Genomic DNA, 14,337 nt, shown 5'->3' with positions numbered 1-14,337 from the left:
ATGTCCCACAAACAGTCGTGGATTGAAAATGACCAATTTATTATTGTTTTGTTTTTTGGAGGGATTATTATTAGGTGTGTGGAGTAAGGAAACTTGCCCAAGGTTTCGCCCTGTCTGGAATTGAACCCAGGTGTCTCACTTGCAAAGCGAGTGCTCTAACCACTGAGCTACAGGACTCTACAATTTACCTTAACATCTTACCACATTTTATGATTTCTCTATTGTTTATCCTGTTAACTTCCAGCGACTTTTGATAGTCCGGTATTAGTTAATGTATTGAGTCGGCTTCTAAAGGGGTTTTACAGCAGCACCGAATACAACAAAATTCCTTCTTATAATTTCTGCAGTAAAAATTCTACAGTAACAGCCTGCTTTAATGTAATGTCAACTTACATTGATCAACACAAATCCAATGTATTAACAATACAGAGTATTGTTGCTAACGTTCCCTATAACGATTTGCTCAAAGCTCAAGTTGATGTAAATCAAATCCCCAGAATCGTTTATCGCAAAGCCAGAGATGAATGGTTGCATTGTCGATGATTATTTACATGTGGCAAAGGTGAACAGTCTGTGCAAACCGTTATGAACAGCCAAGGGAGGCAAAGTCGCAGAAAGAAAGAAAAAACATTGCAGCTGCGATGTGCTGTACCTTGGAGCCTCCTCAGCGGCGTTCATCTGAATTGATTTAGCCTGTTTTGCAGAGAAACAGAGGGATCTTGAGATAGAAAGACGCGGTCGATTGAGTCGGCGCTAATTGGAAAACTACCCATCTCCTTTATGTTCCTCAATCGCTTGCCCCAATAGACAACTTTTGATCTTACATTTGCCCCCTCTCTCTCTCTCTCCCTCTCTCTCTCTCTAATGAGGAGAAGTGAGTCAAATTGGTCAACACAGCCTTTAGTTGTCACTGCCACAAAGCACTGATAACCAAAGGCAATGATTGATCCCCAATGCGGGGAACTGTGTTACTCACCAGAAAGTGGAGGCAGCAACTTTGCAGATGCCCCTGAATAATAGTCCAGGTTCACTGGTGGGTGAGTGGAAGCGCTTTGATCGCTGAGCGCAAGCGAAAGCGAACCCTTATATTGCGCTCCTTCAGCCACCAGTGGTGCACACTCGCTCCCCACAACTCTGAGCAAACTCTCCCTGAACAGAGGCAAAGGCTTTATTAAGGAACCCGACAAAGTGCAACCAGTCGAAATGCAACGATAGCACATCTTAAATAACACACACACACATATATATACACACACATATATATATATATTGATATAATTATACCAGAACAAAAACCTGATTAAAAAATGCAAACAGTTTATTTGAACCACAATCAGGAGACACACACGTCTCGAATGCAACCCCTAACCCACCCCCACCAAACCCCCTTCTTTTTTTTTTGCCAAGACTTTCAGGCAACACCAAATAATAATAACCATGGAATATTACAGAGAGTTTACTCAAACCCTTGACCACCCTGTTTTGCAACAAATAACTCTCGATGCAATCCAATGGAATAAAGCAGAGAAATTTGCAAGAGGTGTGTGTGTTCTGTGTGTGTGTGTGTGTGTTTTGGGTGAAATAAAACGAGAAGACTCACCGTTGATGTGAGTGAGCAGGAGCAGCAGGTAAGAGAACACCATGGCGAGGCACTGGGAGCTCAGCTCAGCTGCTCAGCTCAGTGTCTGTGTGTCTGTCTCTCCTCTATTCCACCTCCTTCTATTAAAGCCCAGGCACAGAGCCACGCAGGAGTCTGTCCCACCCTTGCCAGCTAAAGCCCTGGACTGCCAGGCAACCAGTGGCCAGTCTAGTCTCTCTGTCTCCCTCTTTATACACAGCCAGAGCTCCCCCAGCTCCCCTCCAAAGCCAGGGCACCATCAAAGCAACAGGAAGCCCCCAAGCTAAAAGCCACAACAACCTGCCCTCTTCCAAACGTGTCACCACAAATCCTTGCAATTCCGTAGAGCGCCTTATCAGGTTATCGAGTTGTCTCAAAGTGCTTCACGGAACACACCGCAAAGCGTGGCGACTGGGTATTTTTGTGGGCGAACACCCGCGAAATACGCAGCTGGGGTTAGGGTTAGTGGTGTTGGTGATGTTAGTGGTTCTGTGGTAATGAAGGTGAGGAGAGAGAGAGAGAGAGAGAGAGGTGTGATGGCTTAAGGAAGGAACTGATGCGTGACTAAGACCTGTCAAGTCTTGCACTTATTCCATAATGAGCTCTGAAGGTGTGTGTGTGTGTATAGAGTCGATGAAATCAATAAGATGAGATTTGGGGGAATGAATGTGACTATACAGTAACTCTGGATTTTGGTGCAAATGAGTATATTACTGTAGTGTAAACTATCAGTGAGTCACAAACAAGCACCTGTGTTGCTGAGGGCGATGGCTGACTATTAACTAGAGGGTTTGCAGCCTTGACCACACATCCTGGCAAACGAGAAATGTCAGCGTCCAATGACCTAACACTTGCAGTCATCGCTATTTTTATACATGCTTGTTCTAGAGCCTCTCTGCCAAAATATTGGAACTCGGAAATAAAGAAAGGGAATAGAAAAATGTTCTGTGGAGTGTGCTTTTCCTGAAGTTTCTCAGCTATTGAGATTGGGTTTCACCCACAAAATATAATAATAATAGCCTTGCATTTGATATAATGCCTTATCATGTCTTCGAGATGTCTCAAAGCGCTTCACAGAATACAGTGTAAAGTGGATTGACTGTATATTTTCTGGGTGAAATGCAGCAGCCAATTGCACACAGCAGTTTCCCATAAACAGTCGTGGATTGAGTGATCAATTTATTATTATTTTCATAATATACAGTCATTTCACTTTACAGTATGTTCTGTGAGGCGTTTTGAGACACCTTGATGACATGATAAGGCGCTATATAAAATGCAAGGATTATTATTATGGGATTCTCCAAACAAGAAGTCAATACACATTCCACAGTATGGATAAGGATTTTAGTGTGGTGTCCTACTGCACCTTCTCACATTAAGTGTGATATTGTGCATTCAGTTTTTAAATATTGACATATATCTCAGGCACCAGGTTACCACCAAGAAAATAAACTCCATCTAAATTTTCCCTGCCCTAGGCAAGTACAGTGCAGTTTCTTCCTGGAAGCTTCCTGAGGATCTGAAACATTGACTGTCCAGCACCTTAGGACGTCCTCCTGACGTGAAAGCCGCTATACAAATATAATTTTGTTGTTATTGGTGTCGCTCTGTGACATTCAAATTGGGAATTAACTGAAGTGAGGAGAGTGGAGGAGAAATTAAACTTGTAAAATGTTCAAAATTATGTAAATAAGTGGAAACTGTTTCCACTGATGGGTGAATCGGTAACCAGAGGATACAGATTCAAGGTCATAGGCAAAAGAACCAGAGGGGAGATGAAGAGAAATTATTTTACGAAACAGGTTGTTACAGTCTGGAATGCACTGCCTGAAAGGGTAGTGGAAGCAGATTCAATAATAACTTTCAAAGGGCAATTCGATATTTACTTGAAAAGAATAAAAATTGCAACGCTGTGGAGGAAGAGTGAGATTAATTGGATTATCTCTTTCAAAGAGCCGGCACAGGCATTGTGGGCTCAATGGCCTCCTTCTGTGCTGTAGGATTCTTTGATTCTACGAGAGGTTCCGAGTTAATTTAGACACAGCAAGTAACGCCAGCACATTGCTAGCAACTGTATCAAAATTGTTTTGTATTGCCCCAAGCTATGACTGGCAGTGACAATACTATCATAAGTAACAGGCAGATGGGACTTTAAACGAGTCGTTAAATCCCAAATCCCCATCTGCCTGTTCAGGCGGACGTTATGAGGAAAGACTGAAGCAGCAGAGATTTTTTTCGTTGGAACGAAGAAGGTTGAGGAGTGATCTGATAGAAGTCTTTAAAATTATGAGGGATTTTGATAGTCAATAGGGAGAAATTATTTTCAGTGGTTGGTGAGTCAGTAACTAGAGAGCATCAATTTAATATAGTTAGTAATCAAGCAAATGGAGGGATTTTTTTTCATGCATAGAATAGTTAGGATATGGAATGCTATGCAGGAACCATAGTTGAACAAACATATATATTGGCCTTCAAGAGGGAACTAATAGCCTTCAAGAGAGAAAAGGGATTTGCTGCTGTTTCATTGACAAAGTTACCACAAAGGGTAACTTAACTGTTCTCTTCTCAGGGTTAAGGTTTAACAAAACAAAACCACCAGTAATTAGTACAGTAAATTCATGCAGAATAGACACAGGCCATGTCCTCTCCCGCACCAGACTCCGCCACCCAATCACCCCCATCCTCGCCCGGCTCCATTGGCTCCCCATCACTCAGAGGATAGAGTTCAAGATCCCAATCCTCACTTTCAAAGCCCTCCATGGCCTTGCTCCTCCCTACCTCTGTGACCTCCTGAACCGCTACCAACCTGTCCACTCCCTTCACTTAGCAGGCTACAGCCTGCTTCATATCCCCCGCTTTACCCGTCCCCATCATTGGTAGGTGGGCCTTCAGCCTTTCTGCCCCCTCCCTCTGGAACGCCATCCTACAGTCCCTCTGCCTTGCCCCCTCCCTTCCCTCCTTCAAGACCTATCTCAAGACTCTCCTCTTTGACCATGCCTTTCATCACCCTCTTACCCCTACCCTCCTCTCCCACCATCCCTCTTGGTCCCAACCACCAGCTTGGGTGTGGTTCCCTGACTGCCCAGCATCTTGGGATGTCCTCCTGATGTGAAAGGTGCTACAAAAATGTAATTTGTTGTTATTATTATTATTAGTCCGGCTAGCCGGAGTTTAAATGGAATGATATCATTAACAATCACAAAAGCTCATACTTATCAATAGGTTTAGAGTTAAAGAATGATATCTGAGATGCATAATGAGAAAATATCATTGAGCCCATCAAGCTAGTTCCTATGATGACTGACAACATGCAACCTATTCTGATATAAATAATAATAATCCTTGCATTTGATACAGCATCGTGTCATGTCGTCGAAATGTCTCAAAGCACCTTACAAGATTTTGCTGTAAAGTCTAGTGACTGCATTTGTAAGCGAACTTGGCAACCGATTTTGTATCGTAGTGTTTTACAAGCAGCTGTGAAGTGAATGGCCAATTTTGTCGATGGGGTTGTAAGCAAGGACAACTTGAGAAACGCCTTCCTCTTTTGGAATTGTGCGAACCATTTAGTCTCCTGGTGCGAAATTCTGCACCTGATCTCAAAGTTGAAGCACCAAAAAATATTAAATATCATTCATCCATTCTTATAGCTTCACTATTTAAGCTTAGCTTGTTGCTCTCCACAGACAATTTTTCTCCTCTCTCCCTGCTAGTCTCAACAGGAATCAATACACCTGCGAAATATAAGCTGTTCTCCATTGAAACCTATTCGTGTCCTCCCGACATGAAAAGCACTTTAGAAATGTAATTTTGTATTTTGTATTTGCACTGTCATAAACTCTTAATACTTTTCACAGTGACATAATTTTATCTGATTTTAATGTCTTAAATATTCACAGTATTTATCTCTTCATTTTAACCTGCAGTCTCGCATAAGGTATAATATATTTAAACCTATAATATTCAGTTCTGTACTGACAGTCTAAATCAAACAGACTGTTTATATCACAATAGATCTTACCCCCTAGTGGTTATCAGGGCTATCTCCCCAAATAGTGTACTGTACAGCAATACATATATAATTTGACTGATGTACCCAGTACAGAACATGGAGTACAGTTCTACAGTTGAAACAATTAAATGGCAGCATCCAGATTGCATTTTAAATTAATTTTATCAATATTTTGCAGACAAATACAATACAATAAAAATTTATATTTGTATAGTGCCTTTCAAATCTGGCAGATGTCCCGAAGTGCTTAACACTAATGGCTTAACACCCAGCAGGGGATGGGAGCCATGAGGGATTGAGAGGGGAAAGATGACCCAAAGATCGGTCAAAGAAATAGGTCTTGAGACAGATGTTGAATGAGGTGAGGGAGGGAACGAGTCCGAGGCACTCCAGGATGGAGATCCAGAGAGCGGGGGCAGCCAGGTCCTGTTTGCCTGTTCAGGTGGATTAAAAAAAAACTATCAAAAAAGAGATGTCTGGCCAATATTGCTTCAATTAAATAGGTCATGTTCTCTCTGAATGGCCCCTTTGATCGCATGATTACCTGCTCCTCATCTCAGCAGGTGAGTTTTGGCTACAGCCTCTGATCTGAGCTAACACCCCCCCAAACACCTCATCTTGTCCCTTATCCTCCATTAATCCCGCTCGGTTCTCCTTTCTTGCCCGCCTCAAGAAGAAGAACAACAATCTGCATTTATATAACGCTCCTCTCGCAGGGCAGCGTGCCAGAGCGCTTGACATGGCAGAGTTCAACGCCGAGTCAGGGGGAGTGGGAGCTGATCATAAGCAGGGTTAAATAGGAAGGTCTTCAGACGCGACCTGAAGATGGGGAACAAAGGGGCAAGACCGAGAGATAGAGGAAGAGTGTTCCAGAGTTTTGTGGCGTAGTGGCTGAAAGTGTGACTGCCAATGGTGGAATGGAGGGCACGAGGGACATGCAGAAGGCCGTAGCCAGTCAAGCGGGTTGTGGGTTGGGAGTTAAGCAGGTTGGAGAGGTAAGGAGGTGCCAACAACAACAACAACAAGATTCCATTTATAGAGCGCCTTTCACGTCAGGAGGACGTCCCAAGGCGCTGCACAGTTGGGTCATGACCCGAGCAGGGGGGAAATGGTCAGGGTGAGGGGAGGGAAGGGAGGGAGAGAGGAGGGGGGAAATGGTCAGGGTGAGGGGAGGGAAGGGAGGGAGCGAGGAGGAGGAAGAGAGTCGAGAGGGGAGCTGAAGGCACGGTCAAAGAGAAAGGTTTTGAGACCGGCCTTGAAGGAGGAAAGGGAGGAAGCAAGGCGAAGGCACTGGGGGATGGAGTTCCAGAGCCTCGGGGCTGAGAGGCTGAAGGCCCGACCACCGATAGTAGGGCGGTTGGGGCGGGGGACGTGGAGCAGACCGGAGCCAGAGGAACGGAGGGTACGGGCAGGTAGGTAGGGGATAGTAGGTCAGAGAGGTAGGAGGGAGCGAGGCCGTGAATGGCCTTGTAGGTGAGGATGAGGATCTTGAAATCAATCCTCTGGGGGATGGGGAGCCAGTGGAGGCGAGCGAGGGTGGGAGTGATGTGGTCCCGAAGCCTGGTGCGGGACAGTACACGAGCTGCAGAGTTCTGAATGACCTGCAGCTTGTGGAGGGAGGTGCCGGGAAGGCCGGCGAGGAGAGAGTTCCCATAGTCCAGCCTTGAGGTGACAAAGGCGTGAACCAGGGTTTCAGCAGCGTGAGGGGTGAGGGCGTAAAGGGATTTGAAAATGAGTGTGAGGATCCACCCTGAGAATCCTCCGCTGCGCTCATCATGGAACTGCCATTGGCTGTCCAGCAGCATTCACCATGACTGCTCCATCCCCCATTTCTTCCACAAGGCTCACCGATCCCCAGAAGCGAACCTTTCTTCTCTCATCCATATTCCCACCCTTCCTATCAATCCTCTTCCTCCCCCCTCCTCCTACAAACAACTCTGCTGTCTGTCCCCTCTGCATCTCCCTGCAAAATGTTTGCTCTCTCCAATAAAACCCTCACTGTCCATGACCTCATTGTCCATGAAAATATCGACGTCACGGTCCTCACTGAAACTTGGATCACCCCAGATGACACCTTCCCCTTCACTGAGGCCACACCACCCGGTTACACCTTCCATCATACCCCACAACCCAACCGCCATGGTAGTGTGGCTCTCATCTCCCGGGCTTCACTCCCCTTAATCCTTCGGGTCTTTCCCCTCCTTCAAACACCTTACTCTTTATCAGCCCTTCGATCTTTCCCTTCAAATTTTCCTCATCCATCATTCCTCCAAGCCCTCTAGCGCTTTCTTCTCTGACATCTCCATCCTCCTTTCTTCTCTCTGCCTCCGTTCTGAATGCCTTCTCATTTTGAGGCCACTTAAACCTCCATTTCATCCCTTGTTCTTCCACCTCTCCTGACTTCTCTTCCCTCCTCTCCTCTCACAACCTTTCCCTCCACATTAACTCCACCGCTCACATCAATGGTCACCGACTCAATTTAGTGATTACCTGCGGCCTCACGGGCCCGGACATCACCATCACTGATAAAGTCATCTTGGACCATTATTTCATCTCCCTTAACTCCTCCATTCCACTCCCCGCCACCCAACTCACTCCTATCCCGTACAACTTCTGGAAGCAAATTACCCCCAACTCCCTCTCCACCACCCTAAAGTCATCTCAACTCCTGCCCCTCTAGGCCTCAACCTTACATCTTCAGTCATTCTCCTCCACAACTCCTGCTCTGCTACCCTCGACATCCTTGCCCCTTTCACCACACGTATGGCCTCCTACTCCCACAAGTCCCCCAGTACACCAGCCACCTCCGCTCCCTCTAGTTACAGGTGTGTGCTGCTGAACACACCTGGTACAAATTCAATCTAATGGTCCTCTGCCAGATTTGGCTGGACCACATCAAAATCTATCACTCCACCCTCGCCTCAGCCAAATCATCTTTCTACTCCAAGATCATCCAAGAGACCAACCCCAGACTCCTCTTCTCCACCACAAACCAGCTCCTCCCTCCACCTTCCCATACCTCGCCCATCCTCTCCTCCAACTCCAAATGTGAGGAGGTGATGGACTTCCTCAAGTCCAAAATCGAGGACCCGCTCTGCAGCCTCTGCCCTTTCTACTGCCAACACCTTCCCACTTCCATTCCCCAGCTTCCACCACTCCCTCCCTCCATACTGTTGACCCTGCCCCCCCTCTTCTTTCACCTCCATCATTTCCCAAATGAAGCCCACCATCAACCTGCGCTTGGTGGGCACTGGTCTGCTCCATAACCCCCGCCCGGCCGGCCCACCATTGGCAGTCAAGTCTTCAGTCTTTCTGCCCCCACCCTCTGAAATTCCATCCCAGTGTCCCTCTCTTGCCTCCTTCAAGGCCTGTCTCAAGACCTTCCTCTTTGACCGTGCCTTCGATCATCCTTCCACCCCTACTCCCCTTGCCCTCCACCCCTCTCGATTCTAATCTCCAGCTCGGGTGCAAATCCTTGACTATCCAGTGCTTTGGGATGTCCTCCCAAAATGAAAGGCGCTATATAAATCCAATTTGTTGTTGTTGTTGTTGTTATTTAGTTCCTGACTGTTTGTGGGATGCTGCTGTATGCAAATTTCATTATTAAATTGGCTGTTATATTTTCCCTGCAAATACAATCATTAACAGTGCTTTGAGATATATCAAATGAAAGTATTATTGTTGTTGAAATGCTTGTTAAAGTGAATTGAACACTCTTTCTTTGCAGTAGTTAGTAATAAATGCGCTTGTTAGCAAGGTTTCTCGTATGTTTCGCTTTGCTGTCAGTGTACATGAAGGCAAATAGCAATACGATAAATAAGAGAAGTTTATTTACAAAATTAAGGGACCAACCAACATTCCTCAGATCATCAGAAGATCAGTGAAGTTCATTTGTCAAACTTTCTTAATAAACTTACTAGAAACACATAACACTTACATTTCAAAGTGCTTAGTGTGAGAAATGCAATTTAATCAGTTTTGACAAAATTGCATTTTCCAGTCAGGAGGTACCTACTTGATATTTGAACAGTCAATCTGCACTGTCGAAATTAATAAAATAGTAGGTAATCTCTTGAGGTAAATTTGTATTAAAATTACATTACAATTTAGAGGTTAAAAAATGTGGGATGAGATAATAATTATCACATGATGGGATATTCCCTCCTGGTGATATCGCAGTCAATGAACTGGCCATGACTATATGTTTGTTAGCTATCCCACACCCGCTCTCTATTCAAATGTTTGCAACTAAACCCGATTATGGCAATTGATATTCTACAACTGAAGTGCTGGGATCTGTGTGACAGCAGCTACATAAGCAAAAGGAGTTGTCAGCCCAATGACAACCTGAAGCAGATTTGGGCTCATCCATCTGAACAGAGTCAAGAGTGGTGTCCATCAACAAGGACATTGCGCTATTGGCATGCCACTTGATACTATAATTATCACCAGTGATATTTATAATATCAAGAGATAATTGCCACCGCATTCGCCTATAATTTCATACTTCACAGTAATTATTGTGTCAGCCTGGCACTGTGGTAGGACTCTCGCTTCTGAATCAGAAGGTTGTGGGTGAGACGTTAAACTGGGGTCCCGTCTGCATGTTCAGGTAGACGTTAAAGATCCCATGGCACTATGCAAAAAGAGAAAGGAGTTTCTCCTTCCTGGTGTCCTGGCCAACAATCCCTCGAATAACATTGGTCACTCACTCCATGGCTGTTTGTGAGCCACTGCTGTGTGCAACTTGCTGCCACATTTCGCCTACAAAACACAGTCAGTCTACTTTACAATATATCCTGTGAAATGTTTTGAAATGTTTGACATAAACACTCTAACAAATACAAGGAGTATTATCACATCATACATCACATTATTGCCACCAACGTTTGACCAAAATACTGTAGCAGATAATGATGGAGATAGTGTCGCCCTCAAAATCTATAGTCAATTCACTTTACAGTATATTCTGCGAAGCGCTTTGAGACGTCTCGAAGAAATGATAAGGCGCTATACCAAATGTTAGGATTATTATTATTATAAAGATAAAATATAGTTAGTATGGAAAAGGAAAAGTGCATGTGAAAAATAAACAAGACTTTACAGTACTCTCTGAGTAGCTCACTTGGTTGAGAAAAGAAGACATTTAAGATGACTTGGGATCAGAAAGATCTTGGTTTAAATTCAACATGGATTCATTTAGTTGTTAGTTATTTATTGTTTTTAAAATGAATACTGATGGCTGAACCACTCTGAGTGGATGAGGACATGCGAGCTAACTTTCTTCAGTTGAATGTCAACAAGACCGAGGCTTTCCTGATTGGGTCCTGTCAGCGCCTCCTCACCTCAGGCGCTGACAGCATCACCATCCATGGTTGCACACTCCACCTTACTAAGCGAGTCCGGAACCTTAGGGTCTTATTTGACCCTCAACTATCCTTTCTACCCCACTTCTGCGCCTCTGCCTTTCCTCACCTCCACAACGTCGCCCGGCTCTGACAATGTCTCACACCGCAGATCGTGAAACCCTCATACATGCCTTCAGTATATCGAGGCTCGACTACGCAAACTCACTGCTTGTCGGCCTCCCCAACTCCTCCCTCCACAGGCTGCAGATCATCCAGAACTCTGCAGCCTGTGTCCTCTCCCACACCAGGCTCTGCAACCCTATCACTCCCATCCTCTCCCGACTCCACTGTCTTCCCATCACACAGAGGATACAGTTCAAGATCCTCACCTTCAAAGCCCTCCATGCTCTTGCTCCCCCCTACCTCTCCGACCTCCTGAACCCTACCACCCTGTTCGCTCCCTCCACTCAGCGCCTGCTTCACATCCGCAGCCTTGCTCGCCCTACTATTGGTGAGGCGGGCCTTCCACCACTCTGCACCCACCCTCTGGAACTCCATCCCGCAGCCCTTTCATCTCGCCCCCTCCCTTCACAAGACCCTCCTCTTCGACTGTGCTTTTGATCTCCCTGATTCCCCTCCGCCCTTCCCCCTCCCTCGCACCGAACCCCATTCATAGAATCAATATGCTTTTTAAATGAGTCTTGCGACTTAGCCTCTACCACCTTTCCTGGCAACCTGTTCCACTCATTGTGTGTATATACCGTGAGTAAAGAAAAACTTCCTCATATCTGTCCTGAAATTGTCTTTTACAGCTCTAAACCTGTGTCGTCTTTTACTGTCATGATACGACCTGAAGTATTAATCTGGGTTTACTTTTTTGTACACTTCTATTAGGCCTCCGCTGTGGTGTCTTCTCTCAACACTGAAGAACCCTAGCTTATATAATTGTTCCTCATTGCTCATAATAATAATAATCCTTGCATTTAATATAGCGTCTTATCATGTTTTCAAGATGTCTCAAAGCACTTCACGGAATATATTGTAAAGTGATTTGGCAGTATATTTTGTGGGCGAAACACGGCAACCAATTGCTCACAGCAGCATCACACAATCAGTCATAGATTGAAGTGACCAATTTTATTATTATTATTTTGTTTGAAGGAATTATTATCCCCAGAAAAGCAATCCGCCAATCAACTAAAAACCGGGTTCCTGCTTACTCCTAGGTAAACAGAGGTGTGTGGAGTAAGGAAACTTGCCCAACATTTCGCCTTGCCGGGAATGGAACCCAGGTTACTACAGTCTACAGGACTCCACAAGAGTGTGGAGCAAGTTTCCTTACTCCACACGCCTAATAATAATCCCTCCAAAAAAACAAAACAATAAATAGTTGGTCATTTTCAATCCATAACTGTTTGTGGGACACTGCTGTGCGCAATTGGCTGCCGCGTTTTGCTCACAAATATACAGTCAATTCACTTTACAGTCTATTCTGTAAAGCGCTTTGAGACATCGAGAAGACGTGAAGAAGCGCTATATCAAATGCAAGGATTATTATTATTATTATAAGACTCATATCTCTAAAGCTGGGGATCATCTTTGTTGCTCTCCTCAGCAGTCCCTTTCCCAAAATCCTTTAATGCTTGCTGCTTGCTTCTCATTGTCAATGTCCAATTGTCAATTAAGTAATTACAGTAATATAGAACATCTCCCTTTTAGTTTCTTCTTTTTTTCAATCTTGTTCTATCATTCTTTGTGGGTCTTTTTATTTCTCTTCTACATCTGGTTGTTCTTGTCGCTTCTGCCACTCCTTGATCTTCTTTCTGCTTTTTCCTCTTCCTCCTGTATTTTCTTTATTTTCCTTTGTTTGATCTCCCATGACGGTCATCTATATATCTTTTACCCAATAGGATCTCAGGTTCTTATTTTTCCCCAAAATGTTTCCTTTTATCCATCCTTCCATTTTTAGGTTTTTGCCACCATCCCATTGCTTCATGGACATCCTGGTGACGATCCTGGTCTATGTCCCACTGTTTTGTGAATTTTTTATATTCAGCACATATTGTTTAAATCTCTTGCATCCAAATACGACTGCAAAGCATTACTTCCCTATCTGTGCATAATTTTTTTTCTATCTCTGATAGAGCTCTCAATGCATATACTATAGTCTTTTCTTCTTGAGTTAGTGCCGCTCCAACCCTGTTTTACTTGCATCTACAGATATTTTAACTGGCGCATATACATCATAAAATGTTTATACTGGAGCTTTTATTTGCTGAAATGCTTTTTTCTGTCCTTTTCCCACATGAACCCTGTTTTATAAGCTCCCTTATCAGTTTGTCCAGTTTTTCTACGATGACCACTGCACTCACCCACTCAGTGAGTTTGTCCACCGTTTTTATTATTTGTTCCCTTTCCATTTGATCTAATTTTTCTTTTTGTCTTTTTTTTCCATTGCCTCTGATACTCTCCTTAATGGCTGAATTACTTCTACCACTTGTCTAACAATATCTATCCACCTCAGTTTTGAAAATTTGAATGGATGCAGCATGTAACTTTTTGGGGAGAGAGTTCCAGTTTTCCACTACCCTTTGTGTGAAAAACTGCCTCCTGAATTGGCTTAGCTCTATTTTAAGATTATGGCCCCTTGTTCTGGATTCCTCCACCAGAGGAAATAGTTTCTCTGTGACTACCCTATTAAATCCATTCATTATTTTAAAAACATCAATTGGATCACCCCTCAACCTTCTAAACGCAAGGGAATACAGACTAAGTTTATGCAACCTGTCCTCATAATTTAACCCTTTAAGCCCTGCTACAGTTCAAGATACTCACCTTCAAAGCCCTCCACAGCCTCGCTCTCCCCTACCTCTGTGACCTTCTAACTCCCTACCAACCTGTCTGCTCCTTCCACCCAGCTCTGGCCTGCTTTACGTCCCCGCCTTACCCCCTCTACCATTGGCGGGTGGGCCTTCAGCCTCTCTGCCCCCTCCCTCTGGAACTCATCCCACAGTCCCTCCCCCTCGCCCCTCCCTTGCCTGCTTCAACACCCATCCCAAGCCTCTTCTCTTCAACCATGCCTTTGGTCATCCTCTTACCCCTTCCCTCCCCTCCCTCACCCCACTGATCCCAACCACCAGCTCGGTGCGGTTCCCTGACTCTCCAGCACTTTGAGACATCCTCCTGATGTGAAAGGCGCTATAAAAATGTAATTTGTTGTTGTTGCTGGTGGTATCAAGCAAACGGACATTAAAGTTTTAACATCTTGACCATGCAGCATTCCCCCAGTACTGCACTGGAGTGTCTAGACTGTGAGTTCAAAGCACTGACGTGAGGCTTGAAACCACAACTTTCTT

The 14,337-nt window shown here is 44.6% G+C and overlaps 1 protein-coding gene across 1 annotated transcript in view; it reads right to left on the bottom strand.

The window, feature by feature from the left end:
- The window catches only part of rxfp2b (relaxin family peptide receptor 2b), a 66,278-nt gene extending 58,100 nt beyond the window's left edge, over positions 1-8,178 (bottom strand). Inside the window, exon 1 of the mRNA XM_007891321.2 lies at positions 8,124-8,178. Within this exon, the coding sequence (XP_007889512.2) occupies positions 8,124-8,178 (55 nt within the window). The remainder of the gene's footprint in view (positions 1-8,123) is intronic.
- Between the last annotated feature and the right edge of the window lie 6,159 nt (positions 8,179-14,337).

Source organism: Callorhinchus milii, unplaced genomic scaffold, assembly GCF_018977255.1.
Source record: "Callorhinchus milii isolate IMCB2004 unplaced genomic scaffold, IMCB_Cmil_1.0 Scaffold4, whole genome shotgun sequence".
Classification (NCBI taxonomy): Eukaryota; Metazoa; Chordata; class Chondrichthyes; order Chimaeriformes; family Callorhinchidae; genus Callorhinchus; species Callorhinchus milii.
Note: the sequence above shows the minus strand (reverse complement) of the source record. Positions and strands in the feature narration are given on the sequence as shown.